Source organism: Danio rerio, chromosome 7 (assembly GCF_049306965.1).
Source record: "Danio rerio strain Tuebingen ecotype United States chromosome 7, GRCz12tu, whole genome shotgun sequence".
NCBI lineage: Eukaryota > Metazoa > Chordata > Actinopteri > Cypriniformes > Danionidae > Danio > Danio rerio.
In genome coordinates, this window is record NC_133182.1 from 56,079,144 (window position 1) to 56,093,359 (window position 14,216).

The following is a 14,216-nucleotide window of genomic DNA, read 5'->3' on the forward strand; positions in this document are numbered from 1 at the left end:
AAACCGCGTTGTAGTGTTACTATTACAGTTAACAAGACTCCCCAAAGTGAATGAGTGTGTGCTGCTTAAATAGTGTGTGCAATCAGTCTCTTCCTCAGGTGGTGCGAGTGTAATCAGTCTAGATGGGGAAGCATGCGTGTCTGGGTGAAGTGCATGTATGCAGTTGTAGTCCATAAACTGGCGGATTTGTAGTTAGAATGAGAGATAATGTTTTTCAGCGACCTCTGGTGGTTAGAGGTCGCTGGTGATTGTGACAAAACGTCTGAAGTGGCATTATCTAAATCACATTCTTTTTTAATATGTATAAATAACATCAGCAAATGTTTCTCATTTTTGAGAATTATTTTTGGAGTTTCATTTTGAAATGTTCTGAATTGAAATATTTGTTGCAATATACAGTTGAAGTCAGCCCTCCCGAATTATTAGCCCCTCTGTTTATTTTTTTCCCTCAATTTCTGTTTAATTGAAATATTTCTTCAACACATTTCTAAACAATAGTTTTAGTAACTCATTTCTATTAACTGATTTATTTCATCTTTGCCAAGATGACGATATGTAAATAATATTTTACTAGATATTTTTCAAGACACTTCTATACAGCTTAAAGTGACATTTAAAGGCCAACTAGACAGGTTAGGGTAATAAAGCAAGCTATTGCATAATGATGGTTTGTTCTGTAGGCTATTAAAAATAATTTTGCCTAAAGGGGCTAATGATTTTGACCTTGAAATGTTTTTTTTTTTAACTAAAAACTGCTTTTATACTAGCTGAAATAAAACAAACAAGAATTTTTCAGGAATAATTATTATCAGACATACTGTGAAAATATCCTTGCTCTGTTAAACATAATTTGGGAAATATATATATAAAAAAGAAACATTCAAAAGATGTCTAATAATTTATAATATGCACTTATTTAGCCAGGTATTTATTAATGATTTTACAATCTTCTTTTTTATTTATAAGAGCTGTAATTTATCAAACTGTGTTTTAGAAAGTCAAGTTTTGACAATTTTGAGATTTGTCTAAAAACATATAACACCATATATACTATCTCTAATATAGTCAAAATTTGGCATTCACCAGTTTATTTAGCTTAGTTCTGAATAACTTCTATTCAGACTTCTCTAACCTACTCATTGAGACATTAGCGCTACCTACAGATGACGTCAAAATTATTAAACAAATGATTTTTTTTCTTTTTCAAATATTTTCCAAATTATGTTTAACAGAGCAAAACTTTTTTGTGTCTTACATGTGTGAAAAAAAGTGCTAGCGCTGTCACTTCACAGCAAGAATGTCGCTGGTTCCAGCCTCGGCAGGGTCAGTTGGCATTTCTGTATGGAGTTTGCATGTTCTCCCCATGTTCGCTAAGGGTTTCCTCCGGTTTCCCCAACAAGTCCAAATACGTGGTATACGTGAATTGGGTAAGCTAAATTGGCCGAAGTGTATGTGTGTAAATGAGTGTGTACGGTAGTTTGCAGTGATGGCTTGCAGCTGGAAGGGCATCTGCTGTGTAAAAAAAGTGCTGGATAAGTTGGCGGTTCATTCTACTGTGGCGACCCCAGATTAATAAGGGGACTAAGCTGAGAAGATAATGAGTCAAAGTTTTTTTTTATTTTTATTTTTTTATGCTATACAATGATTAGCCTAATTACTCTAGCTTGCCCAGTTAACTTAATTAACATACTTAAAGCTTTAAATGTCACCTTAAACTGCAGTGTCTTGAAAAATATCTAGTGAAATATGATTTACTATCATAGTGACAGATAAAATAATTCAGTTATTAGAAATGAGTTATAAAAACTAATATGTTAGAAAATGTGTTGAGAAAATCTTTTTTCCGTTAAACAGAAATTAGGGGGAGAAATATACAGGAGGTGTAATATATAAGGAGAGTTAATAATTCTGACTTTAACAGTACATGTCTATTTAAAAAAAAAAAAAATTAAAAAAAAAAAAAAATATATATATATATATATATATATATATAAATATATATATATATATATATATATATATATATATATATATATATATATATATATATATATATATATACAACAATATATATAACAACAACAACAAAAACAACAAAAAGTTGTAGCCTATTTGGTGGAAACCTGCCCTTAACCCTTTAACTGCCCCACCAAGAAAAAAATGAGCATTTCTTAACTCCTAGTTATGACGCTAGTTAACACACTCAATGCATGTTTTTTAAACACATCCTATAATTTCTAAAATATCAGTCTCTACCGAATGATATGTTTTTTTCTTTTCGGCTAAGTGCCTTTATTAATCTTCATCACCTGAATGAACCGCCAAAAATATGAAGCGTAAAGACCAATTAATTTTTTTTAATTATCAAAATAAAGCATTTTTGAATACTAAATCATCTTTATTTTTCGAAGCATGCCATCAAATATTTCAGATTCTCATTTAACATGTTTTTTAACAGTAAAACCAAAATCAAGTGTACTAAAGGAACAGGATTAAGTTTGTTTGTTGTTGTAAACCAACAGTACTGTGTGTTTAAACCATTATTTAAAACACTATTTTTAATAGTGCTTCAGCTTCAGCTTCAGCTATCTTAATGTTAGCAATATATTTCGCGTTTTGCCTTTTTTCTCAAAGAGTTGAAGTTGTTGGAATTAGGACTGACAAGTATGTAAAGAAAGATACTCACTGGAGCACGTCAAATGTTTCATAAAACTAATAATCCCACGTATGCACCTGTTAGCTGCGGAATGTCTGGACCGTCATGGTCCCGCCTTCTTACACTTGTCCTTTCATTCTGATTGGTCGAGTAAGATGTGTATGGTAATTTCCGTCTAGCCTGCACCTGACTCTCTCTTCTCTACTCGAGAATGTGGCGTAAAGACAACCTCCAAGCATCAGCTATTTATTCAACACAGCACATATCCCACTAAAAACTCCTGCTCGCTCAGACCCGCCAGCGCCAGGCAGAAGTCAAAGCTCGTTTCCTTTCCAAGACCAGAGGTACGATGCCAAGGTCTTTCTTGGTGAAGAAACACCTCACCAACAAGAAGCCTGACTATGGTGTGTTGGACTCAAAAAAACACGGTGAGTGATTTTCAACTCAACGGAGAGTAAGCAGTACTTTTAAAGTAGTATATTCAGTGACAGAACTTAAGTTTCAGATCTGGTTTACCTTTAAGTGATTACTTTCTTTCTTTACTGAAATAGGCACCTTTTTAGTCGGGTATTAATGACTTTATGATTTTCCTTTTCATTTATAATTGTGGAAATTTATCGAACTACATTGAAAACAAAAACATTAATTTACTACATACTAAGCAATTTATACACTGCAAAAAATGCTTTTCTTACTTGGATTTTTTTGTCTTGTTTCTTGTCCAAATATTTAAACACTCTTAAATCAAGAAGAATTTTATAAGTAAGCAAATCATAATGTCTTGTTTTCAGAAATAATATGGCAATATTAAGCGAGTTGGTCCCTAAAACAAGCAAAATAATCTGCCAATAAGGTAAGCAAAATAATCTTGTTTTTCTTTTTAACATAAGATTATTTTTCTTACACTTTTGGCAGATAAATCCGCTTTTTTTAAGAAAAAAAGTCACTTCGTTTTGGCATATTATTTCTCAAAACAAGACAATATGTTTGGATTGCCTCTAATTTTTCTTGATTTAAGAATTTTTAGATATTTGGACTAGAAACAAGACAAAAAATCTAAGAAAGAAAAATAGTCCATTTAAATAAATCTTGTTTTTTTTTTTCATTTCAGCGTATGCTTGAAACTCTCACATAATACTGTTTTGACAGTTTAGCGATTTGTCTAAAAAATAAATAATGTAATAACACAAAACATGTAAATATTGGCCTATGTTAGTAAATTATTGTCATCTCTAATATGATCAAAGTTGATATGATGAAGCAGAATAAATTTTACTTTGATTCATTTATTTAATTTAATTAAACTTGGGGAGTGGTTTAGCCTTCTCATTGAGACATTTATTGCATGTTCATTTTATTTAATTTCAAAACCAAAATGTAATTTTTTTTAATTATTTTTTATTTTTTTTTTTTGCTTTTGAAGTGTTTATTTTTCTTGTTTATCATATGGACCTAACCATGTAGTCAAGTACTTTATTGTCATTTACATGTAGGTGAACACAGAACGAAATTTCATAGGATTGGCTCCACAGCATAATTTATGTATGTGTATATGAACTCAGAATTATTAGCCCCCCTTTAAAATTTTTTCTTTTTTAAATATTTCCTAAATTATGTTTAACAGAGCAAGGACATGTTTACAATATGTCAGATTTTTTTTTTTTCTTCTGGAGAAAGTGTTTTTTTTTTTTTTCGGCTAGAATACATTTTAAGGTCAAAATTATTAGCCCCTTTAAACTATATATCTTTTGATAGTCTACAGAACAAACCATCCTTATACAATAACTTGCCTAATTACCCTAACCTGCCTAGTTAACAGAATTAACCTAGTTAAGTTTTTAAATGTCACTTTAAGCTGTATAGAAGTGTCTTAAAATATCTAGTTAAATATTATTTACTGTCATCATGGCAAAGATAAAATAAATCAGTTAATCAAAATGAGTTATTAAAACTAATATGTTTAAAAATGTTTAAAAAAAAATCGTTTTTACGTTAAACAGAAATTAGGGGGGGGGGAAATCGTGTAAATCTAAAGCGTTACAAAAAAGTTAATGTGGGTAATATAGCAAACATTCATTCATTCATTCATTCATTCATTCATTCATTCATTCATTTTCTTGTCGAATTAGTCCCTTTATTAATCCGGGGTCGCCACAGCAGAATGAACCACCAACTTATCCAGCAAGTTTTTACGCAGTGGATGCCCTTCCAGCCGCAACCCATCTCTGGGAAACATCCACACACACATTCACACACACACTCACTCACTATGGACAATTTAGCCTACCCAATTCACCTGTACCGCATGTCTTTGGACTGTGGGGGAAACCGGAGCACCCGGAGGAAACCCACGCAAAGGCAGGGAGAACATGCAAACTCCACACAGAAACGCCAACTGAACCGAGGTTTGAACCAGCGACCCAGTGACCTTCTTGCTGTGAGGCGACAGCACTACCTACTGTGCCACTGACTCGCTTATAACAAACATCAAGTATATTTTTTAATAGTATTCACTTTTGTGTACTCTTTAAATTATTACTATTGGTTATATAAAAAGCATACATATAAAAATAAGTTTTTTTTTAAATGCTGTAAAACTTGTCAGAAGGCACAGTACGTCACTGCTTTAGAAAGTGGCCTGTATGATCAGCTACAGATGTTCTGTACAGTCATGATGAGGAGATAATGAGAATGGATATCGGCAACAAGACTAGAGTTTAGCAGGTGCAGAATCACTCACAAAAGAGGGGCTCATTGTTAGCCACTACTTTGGGGTTTGAAGAGTCCTATTAGAAAAGCTGAAGAGGCATATAGTGTTCCCTTACAATGCTTTTACCCTGCAGCACCTTCAGATCTGTGGTTTGTCTTTACTTTTGGCCCACTGATAACCTATTATTAATACACATTTTTATTCAGCTGTATGTCTTAGAGGAAATAAGAAACAGCAGACTTTATTGTATATATGTTTTATTTTTCTTCCATTGCTGTACTGGCTGTTTGGGAAACTCACTGCCAGATAACTTGCAGACATACAGAAATATGTGCTTTTTTGTTTTCATGTAGTTTTAGGCTGTTTAATTTCTTGCATAATTTTAAAAGCTTATATAAATATATACATTGTTCACATAGACACTTTCTTCAAATCAACTTAAAGAACAATTAAAAGTATATTTCATGTTTATCAATACCTAAATAGGAACCTGGTTGTACGTAAAGTTCAAAAGTTAAGTTATAATGGTCAATTTCATTAGGTATTTGCTCACTGGCTATACTTCTTCTGCTAAAACAAGGTAAAGCTAAAAAGTAGTTTTTAAAATGTTGCATAGTTCCAATACAAATGTAAATTGCTATAATCTAGCTGGGCAATCAATCTATTTGAAATATCACACAAGCATACTACTAGTATTTTTGTAAGAGTGTACTTGCTACCAAGGTTATTGTAGTAAGCAAAAAACTAAAGCTAAGACTAAAACTATTGGTAAATACCATTGATGAACCTGAATAAAATGGTCCATGATTTGTCTATTTGGATTTTATTGGAACATTGGAAGGTTGGCATTGCTACCAAAATGAAAGAAGATTGATGATAGGATAAAGGCAGAGCAGAAACGAGACATGTTCTTATAGCCCTGTCCTAAATATATATATATATATATATATATATATATATATATATATATATATATATATATATATATATATATATATATATATATATATATATATATATATATATTGAATATTGGGGGGTGAATAAGGATGTTGCACAGTTTGACCTAATCATGTGCATTTCATCTCCACAGAGATGATTCATAATGAATCTTCAAACTCCAAACTCAAAACGCTGCACCCCCATCAGAATATGTTTCCTGTGCCGTGTTATGGGAACTCCGCTGGGTGGATGAACCCTATCAGTTCTGACATTTACATGCCTCCACAGCACCCAAGCCTGCCCATTGATGACCCAATTCTGGGTCTCACTTACCCCTTACCTGCGCCATCCAGTCCCCTTCGAGACATGCGGCCTGCGCTCTCAATGCTGGAGCATACAGATCCAAGCTCACTTCAGCTTTCCCACAGAGACCTTCATGAAAAAGTGCCTGTGTCCCCTTTAGGACTGACAACCACTGGCAACAGTCAGGAACACAGCGATGAGTGTTTTGACTGCCAGAAAGCTTACCTGTCCTTCTCTAATCTGGCCAACCAGAGGCAGGTCCACTGTCAGTGGCCATGCCATAAGTACTTTACCTGCAAGTATTGTGAAAAGGAGTATGTGAGTTTGGGTGCACTGAAGATGCACATTCGCACACACACGCTTCCATGTGTGTGCAAGCTTTGTGGAAAGGCCTTCTCCAGGCCCTGGCTACTTCAGGGACACATTCGCACTCACACAGGTATGTTCACAGTCTGTTGAACCAAAACTCATTTCAAAGTCTGCAGTATGTTCTTCACTTGTATATGAAACATTTCTTATTGTTTACTTATACCCTCATGTCATTGCAACTTTGCTTCTGTAATCTGTGAGTAAATCAAGAGTTTCCAGGTTTTCACATCAAGCCCAATGGACAGTTAAAACTAGCCCAAATAAAATGAAAATGCACCGATGTTAAATCAATAACTTTATATTTTATGTCACATTATACCAGGGGTGTCAAATTCAATTCCTGGAGGGCTGCAGCCCTGCACAGCTTAGTTTTAACTATACTTCAATGCAATTTAAGCTACAGTCACCCTGCACTTTTTTCCCAATAACCTTAATTCATAAGCACACGAATGCGTCAGACCAGAAACACAAGGTCATTAGGTATGTTTTGCAGTTCGCTGCGTTGGGACCAATCGAGGATCAAAAAATGACCCCTTTGGAAAGAAATTTTATATATGGACCAATCACTAATTTTTTTAATGTCTAATCATCTTGTTTAGTCCCGCCCCTTTTCGCAGCCATATACAACAAAATTCCACACACGCAAACTCTAGTGTGCCTGCAGCATAACTGGAGGTGTAAAACAAGCCTGTAGGACTCAATTAGTTTGACCAGGTGTGTTTAGTTAGGGTTAAAGCTAAACTGTGCATAGCTGTGGCCCTCCAAGAACCGAGTTTGACACCCATGCTTCATACATTTTACACTTTCTTCTTTGAAAATAACTGTATATTTGTAATTATAAAGAATCTGTTATCATAAAAAACAACTTGCCTTAAGATTGGCAGCAAAGCTGGCTTGGTGTTGCACCTAGAGCCGCTGCACTTTGCAAAAGTGTGCTTATACTTTTTCAACATCCTATCACAGCTTTTTTTTAAATATTATTACAATATATATTTTGTACAGTAATATTTTTCAATGCAACCCCACGAATGTAATTAATGGAATTTCAAGAGTTCACATTTAGTTGATGATTGATTATGAAGCTTGTTTGGCATGCTGTCCCGGGAAAGAGCCCTGAGCTCAAAAGATCCTTAAGCCTGGGCCTCCCTCCCGTTTCAATGCGAGAGGGGAGTTTGAGCTCAGTTAGATCTCAAGAACTCCCCTGCTGTAGTAGCTAATGAAAAGATAGAGATTGCTCTTGAGAGATAGCTACTTGCTAAGAGCATGTCTATGGTGCTGATTTGGATTAGTCAATTAAGTTAGGTTGCATGTTTTCGGATGGTGGGATCCATAGTAGGGGTGGAAGGGGGAATTCTTCAAAATGAAGATGTCTGTAGTATGAAACCTAGGAGACTTATAGGGGCTTAGGAATTGTCTGATTGGTGAATAATAAATTGGATAATGCAGGGCAGCTGCAAACAATCATAAGCACGTGATCCTCTCGAAATTAGTTTATAAATAAACTTCAGACAGGGCTCACATGGAGTAAATCACCCACAACAATGATTTTAGTTTAGGTTGAACAAAAGCTGTTTTTAATAACTTTTAAGGTCAATATTTTTAGCCTCTGTGAGATTATATTTATGATTGCCTACAGAACAAACCACTGTTTTCCAATGGACCTTTTTCACAAAGACTGTTATGACGTGTTTAAAGGTCATCATAATGTTAAGACCTTTAGTTTTTAATATCTTGATTTTAAAAAATTGTATGAACATTTATATGCATTTATGTATGTTTTATATAATTTTTGCGTCAAATTACAAAAAAACTAATTACCGGTTATGTGAGATGTTTCTAATGCTGCGTCTGGGGCTCAGAGTAAAATTGACATTATTCTCTGGCTGCCGTCATCAGTCGCACACTTTTTTTTTTAACATTTTCTGAAAGTCCTGATAACACCATCACAAAGTTTTTGTCTTTATTTTAGCAAATAATTTTGTAAAAAAATATATATATGTTTTATTCTCCCATGCATTCACTACGCTCTACGTTTACCCAAATATGATGCCTTCTGCTACTGAGAAACCTGGAAATGTGAAAACTTGTCTAGTTAACCTAATTAACCTAGTTAAGCCTTTAAAATGCACTTTAAGCTGAATACTAGTATCCTTAAAATAGCTAGTTAAATAATGTGTACTGTCATTATGGATTACATATTGTTAAAAAATTTGTTGAAAAATCTCTCACTTGGGAATATTTTGAAAAGAATAAAAGTTTCCCAGAAGCCCTAATAATGTTGCCTTCAACTATATTGCATCATCAACTTTCTTTTGTATGAAAAATCCAATATATTGTGCATTTCTGTTTTTTGGAATCAAAGCATGCATCTGAAGGTCCGATGTAATATGAAGGATATGTTGTAAAACAGGTTTCTCAACTACGTTCCTGGAGGACCACCAGCTCTGCACATTTTTCTATATCTGTTTAACCAAACACACCTGATTCAGATCACCAGCTCATAAGCAGAGACTGAAAGACCTGAAATGGTCTTCAGACAAAGCAGACATCCAAAACATGCAACGTTGGTGGTCCTTCAGGAATGTGGTTGAGAAACAATGTTGTAAAAGACAGCATTTTTATTTTGAGTATCGTATTTTTGAAAGAAGTATGAAGGTGACACATTGTGTTTGAATTGTTTTAGGTGAGAAACCATTCACGTGCCCCCACTGCAGTCGTGCGTTTGCTGACCGCTCAAATCTTCGGGCTCATCTACAAACCCACTCTGAGATCAAGAAATATCAGTGCAGAAACTGCTTTAAAACCTTCTCCAGGATATCACTCCTGACCAAGCATGAGGAGGCTGGGTGCTGTCCCATGTCCTAGGATACTTTGGGCAATAGTACCAAAATTTGTTAACACAGTCTCGCAAGTGCCTCATGACTCAATCATCTGACTGATTCACTGTATGCTCTTGAATTTAAGGCAAATTATGAAGCAGAGTAAGCTGAACACACTCAAAAGTAGATGTTTGTTGTTTGTTCAGACTACTTCTTTAAAATATGAGCTTAAACAGCACAATTCTGGAGTTTGATTTGGGACAACTTAATTATTTTAAGTTTAATGTATTTAAAGTGGTAACAGATAATTCCTTCATGTTGTCCCAACACAAATCAATTGTGTGTGAAACCCAGCATTTTTTACATGTGTGATACTTGTTATTGTTGTAGCTGTTATGGTTTTGTAATGAAGGAATTTCACAAACAATAAAATAATATTTTTCTTATAACGGGCAGTGTCCTTTAAATTAACAGATGCTTCTGCGGTTTGACAGAATTTTTCACATTTCATCATTCATTCATTCATTATCTTCGGCTTAGTGCCTTTATTCATCAGGGGTCCTCAAAGCAGATTGAATTGCCAACTTATCCAGTAAATGTTTTACACAGCAGATGCCCTTCCAGCTGCAACCCAGTACTGGAAAACATCTATTCACACTCATTCACACAAACTACACCTAATGTAGTTTATTCAATTCACTTATAACTTGTCTTTGGACTGTGGGGGAAACCAGAACAATCCTACTTCCTAGCTCAGACTGTATTAATTAATATGTCTGTGTATAATATGTCAATTAATATGTCAGATATATATATCTGTTTATTGGCAGGTGGATGAAGGCCGGCTGCAGGTCATAATGGTGCCATGCCAGAAGTGCATCAGGAGTGTTTTTTATTTTCATCTAAATGACATTGAGGCAGTGCGGTGGAGCAGTGGCACTGTCACCTCACAGCAAGAAGGTCGCTGGTTTGAGGCTCGGTGGGGGTCTGTTTGCATGTTCTCCCCACGTTCATGTGGGTTTCCTCCGGGTGCTCCGGTTTCCCCCACAAGTCCAAAGACATGAGCTATAGGTGTATTGGGTAAGCTAAATTGTCTGTAGTATATGTGTGTGAATGTGTGTATGGGTGTTTCCCAGTGATGGGTTGCTGCTGGAAGGGCATCCACTACATAAAACATATGCTGGACAAGTTGGCGGTTTTTTCCGCTGTGGCAACCCCTGAATAATTAAGAGACTAATCGAAAAGAAAATGAATTAATGAATAAATGACACAGTAAGCTTACGTTTGTCTGATCACCATTAAAAAAAACACTCATAGAATTTGAACTGGAAAACATGTAAAATGGGACCACTGAAATTGTTTAAGTAAGTGGTCAGAGCAATATTGTGAACTTAATATTGTGATTGTGTATTAGTGTTTCCCAGTACTGGGTTGTGGCTAGAAGGGCATCTGCTGTGTAAAGCATATGCTGGAATAGTTGGTGGTTCATTCCGCTGTGGCAACCTCTAAAATGGAGACTAAGCCAAAGGAAAATAAATGAATAAATTAATATTTGTGACATTGGAGCACTAAATGTTGCACAGGTATATTTTTGTAAATACATTGTATGGGTAAAAATGATCGATTTTTCTTTTATGCCAAAAATAATTTGAATATTAAGTAAACATTATCTTCCATGAAAATATGTTGTGAATGTCCTGCTGTATACAGTTAAAATTATTAGCCCTTCTGTGATTTGCCAAATTATGTTTAACAAAGCAAGGGATTTTGCTCATTATGTCTGATAATATTTTTTTCTCCTGGAGAATTTTTTATTTGTTTTATTTTGGCTAGAATAAAAGCAGTGTATAATTTTTTAAAAACATTTTAATGTCAATATTATTAGCCCCCTTAACCATTTTTTTTCTTTAGATTGTCTACAGAACAAACCCTCATAAGACAGTGACTTGCATCTTTACCCTAACTTGCCTTATGAACCTAGTTAAGCCTTTAAATGTCAATTTAAGCTGAATACTAGTACAGTTGAATTCAGAGTTAAAATGAAATTTTCACAGTATGTCTGATAATATTTTTTCATCTGGAGAAAATCTTATTTGTTTTATTTCAGCTAGAATAAAAACAGTTTTTCATTTTTAAAAACCATTTTAAGGTCAAAATTATTAGCCTGTTTTATATATATTTTTCGATAGTCTACAGAACAAACTATTAGTATACAATAACTTGCCTAATTACCCTAACCTGCCAAGTTAACCTAATTAACCTAGTTAAGCCTTTAAATGTCACTTTAAGCTGTATAGAAGTGTCTTGAAAAAAATCTAGTAAAATATTATTCACTGTCATTATGGCAAAGATAAAATAAATCAATTATTAGAAATGAGTTTTTTAAACTATTATGTTTAGAAATGTGTTGAAAAAAAATCTTCTCTCCATTAAACAGAAATTGGGGAATAAAAAATAAACAGGGGGCTAATATTTAGCATATATATAACTCTCAGATTTTTAAATAAGTGAAGTTTATTTATCAACTAATTTCGAGAGGATCACATGCTTATGATTGCTTGCAGCTGCCCCGCAATATCCAATTTATAATTCATCAGTCAGACGATTCCTAAGCCACTATAAATACCCTAAATTCAATATAACAGCGATCTTTGTTTTAAAGAATGCTCCCTTCCACCCCTAATCCTCCTCCTTTCCTAGATGGGTGGCATGGTGATCCAGTGATTAGGACTGTTGCCTCACAGAAAGAACGTCACTAGTTTTAGTCCTTACCATGCCAGCCAACGTTTCTGAGTTTACACATTCTCCTCATGCTCACGTGGGTTTCCCCCGGGCTCTTCAGTTTCCTCCCACTTAAGTTAATTGACTAATCCAATCAGCACCATGGACATGCACTTAGTAAGTAATTATCTCTAAAGAGTAATCACTATCTGTTTATTAGCTACTACAGCAGGGGAGTTCTCGAGATCTACCTGAGCTCAAACTCCCCTCTCGCCTTGTAAACAGGAAGGAGCCCTGGGCTCGAGGATCTTTTGAGCTCAGGGCTCTTTTCCGGGAAAGCATGCCAAACAAGCTTTATAAACAATCATCAGCTAAGTGTGAACTCTTAAACTGTATCTCGCCAAATATTGTCCAATCCTAACAAGACATAAATCAATGAAACATATTTATACAGCTTTCAGATATTGCATAAATCTCAACTGACCCTTTGCTAAGCCACACCCAAAAACCAGCATCCAATCCTGGCTTAGCAATCGTAGCTACGCGCAGGGGCTCTGTCAAGCTTTCGAGCTAGGGAAACAGAACAAATCGTTTTGCATATGAATTTTGCAAATCTGATACCCGGTATCCGATATTCCTGACATTCAGTGATAGACCGATGGCAAAAACTTACACACATCTTACCCTAAACAGATCTAAACTGTGTCTCCCACAAAAAAACAAAGCAGGTTATATTTTACAGCTGTCTTTTTCTTTTCTTTTTTGCTCGATATTATGAGCACTGCTCTGTTTGAGACTTTGCCATAGTAACCTAGTCAAACTAATAGCGAATAGATTATAATTAAAAGTTATTGATCTGGCAAATACGAATCTGCGAATCTGTTGCTACCTTTACTGAACTTCATATTTACATCCGTTTCAAGCTACAAATATTTTAAATTACAAATCAACAGAACAAAACGAAGATATGATCACAAACTGAGCTCTTGCGATCAATCTACTTCACCTGCAGTTCTTTTTCATTAATTTATCAAGAGTTCACAAACATACTGACAGTAATAGGTAACTTACTGTACATTGTTATGGGTCAATGATACTACTACTCAACACAAATCCATCAGTTTCCCTTTTCTGGCTGTTTTTTCTATGAATGACTGTAGAAGCACTGTCCATGCATGTTTCATAGTCGGTTAGCAATGCTATATTTCATTGCACAGCAATTAATTTATTAGGCTGTTTGGCTAAAAATAGAGAAATCACAGTTTAATTAGTTATTATTAGATTATTTTTAAATTTTACCTCTCCTGCTAAGCTAAGCTGTTGAATGGTCAGCGTATGAGGCGGCTAGGCTAAGCTAGCTTCAATTTTGATTGAATATTTCTCTAATCGGTTGCCAATTATGTTATGAATATACCCCTGTAATGCATACTGCAGTCCTTTTTTGTCTGGCTTTCTCGGATATCTCACTTATTCACCAAAAATGACATTATATCCCTGGCAATGTCTGACACCAGCGCATACAGTTTGTAAAAGCCATGCCAGGCACGAAAGCTTGACAGGCATAGCAACAGTAACTTAGAAGGGCGGGGCTTAACGAAGGGTCAGTTTATTGCTGGTTTTGAGGTCCAGAGTCACATTTGACAAATTCTTTCCTATTTTATTTTTGTTAGTTTGTTAGTAGAGTCAGATGCTAGAA

The 14,216-nt window shown here is 34.8% G+C and overlaps 1 protein-coding gene across 2 annotated transcripts; it reads left to right on the forward strand.

The window, feature by feature from the left end:
* Positions 1–2,928: 2,928 nt before the first annotated feature.
* Positions 2,929–10,248, forward strand: snai3 (snail family zinc finger 3). 2 transcript variants are annotated; one of them, XM_068222357.2, is made up of 4 exons: positions 3,066–3,084; positions 3,448–3,509; positions 6,460–7,050; positions 9,664–10,248. In XM_068222357.2, exons 3-4 carry the CDS (start codon positions 6,462–6,464, stop codon positions 9,843–9,845), a joined length of 771 nt encoding a protein of 256 aa, XP_068078458.1. In that variant the 5' UTR covers positions 3,066–3,084; positions 3,448–3,509; positions 6,460–6,461; the 3' UTR covers positions 9,846–10,248.
* The last annotated feature ends 3,968 nt before the right edge of the window (positions 10,249–14,216 follow it).

What these genes read in the sequence shown, in the direction of transcription:
- snai3 (XM_068222357.2), top strand. Translation starts at nt 6,462, where the DNA reads ATGATTCATAATGAATCTTCAAACTCCAAACTCAAAACGCTGCACCCC. An exon ending in ACACATTCGCACTCACACAG is followed by an intron (nt 7,051 to 9,663) that starts GTATGTTCACAG and finishes GAATTGTTTTAG; the next exon opens with GTGAGAAACCATTCACGTGC.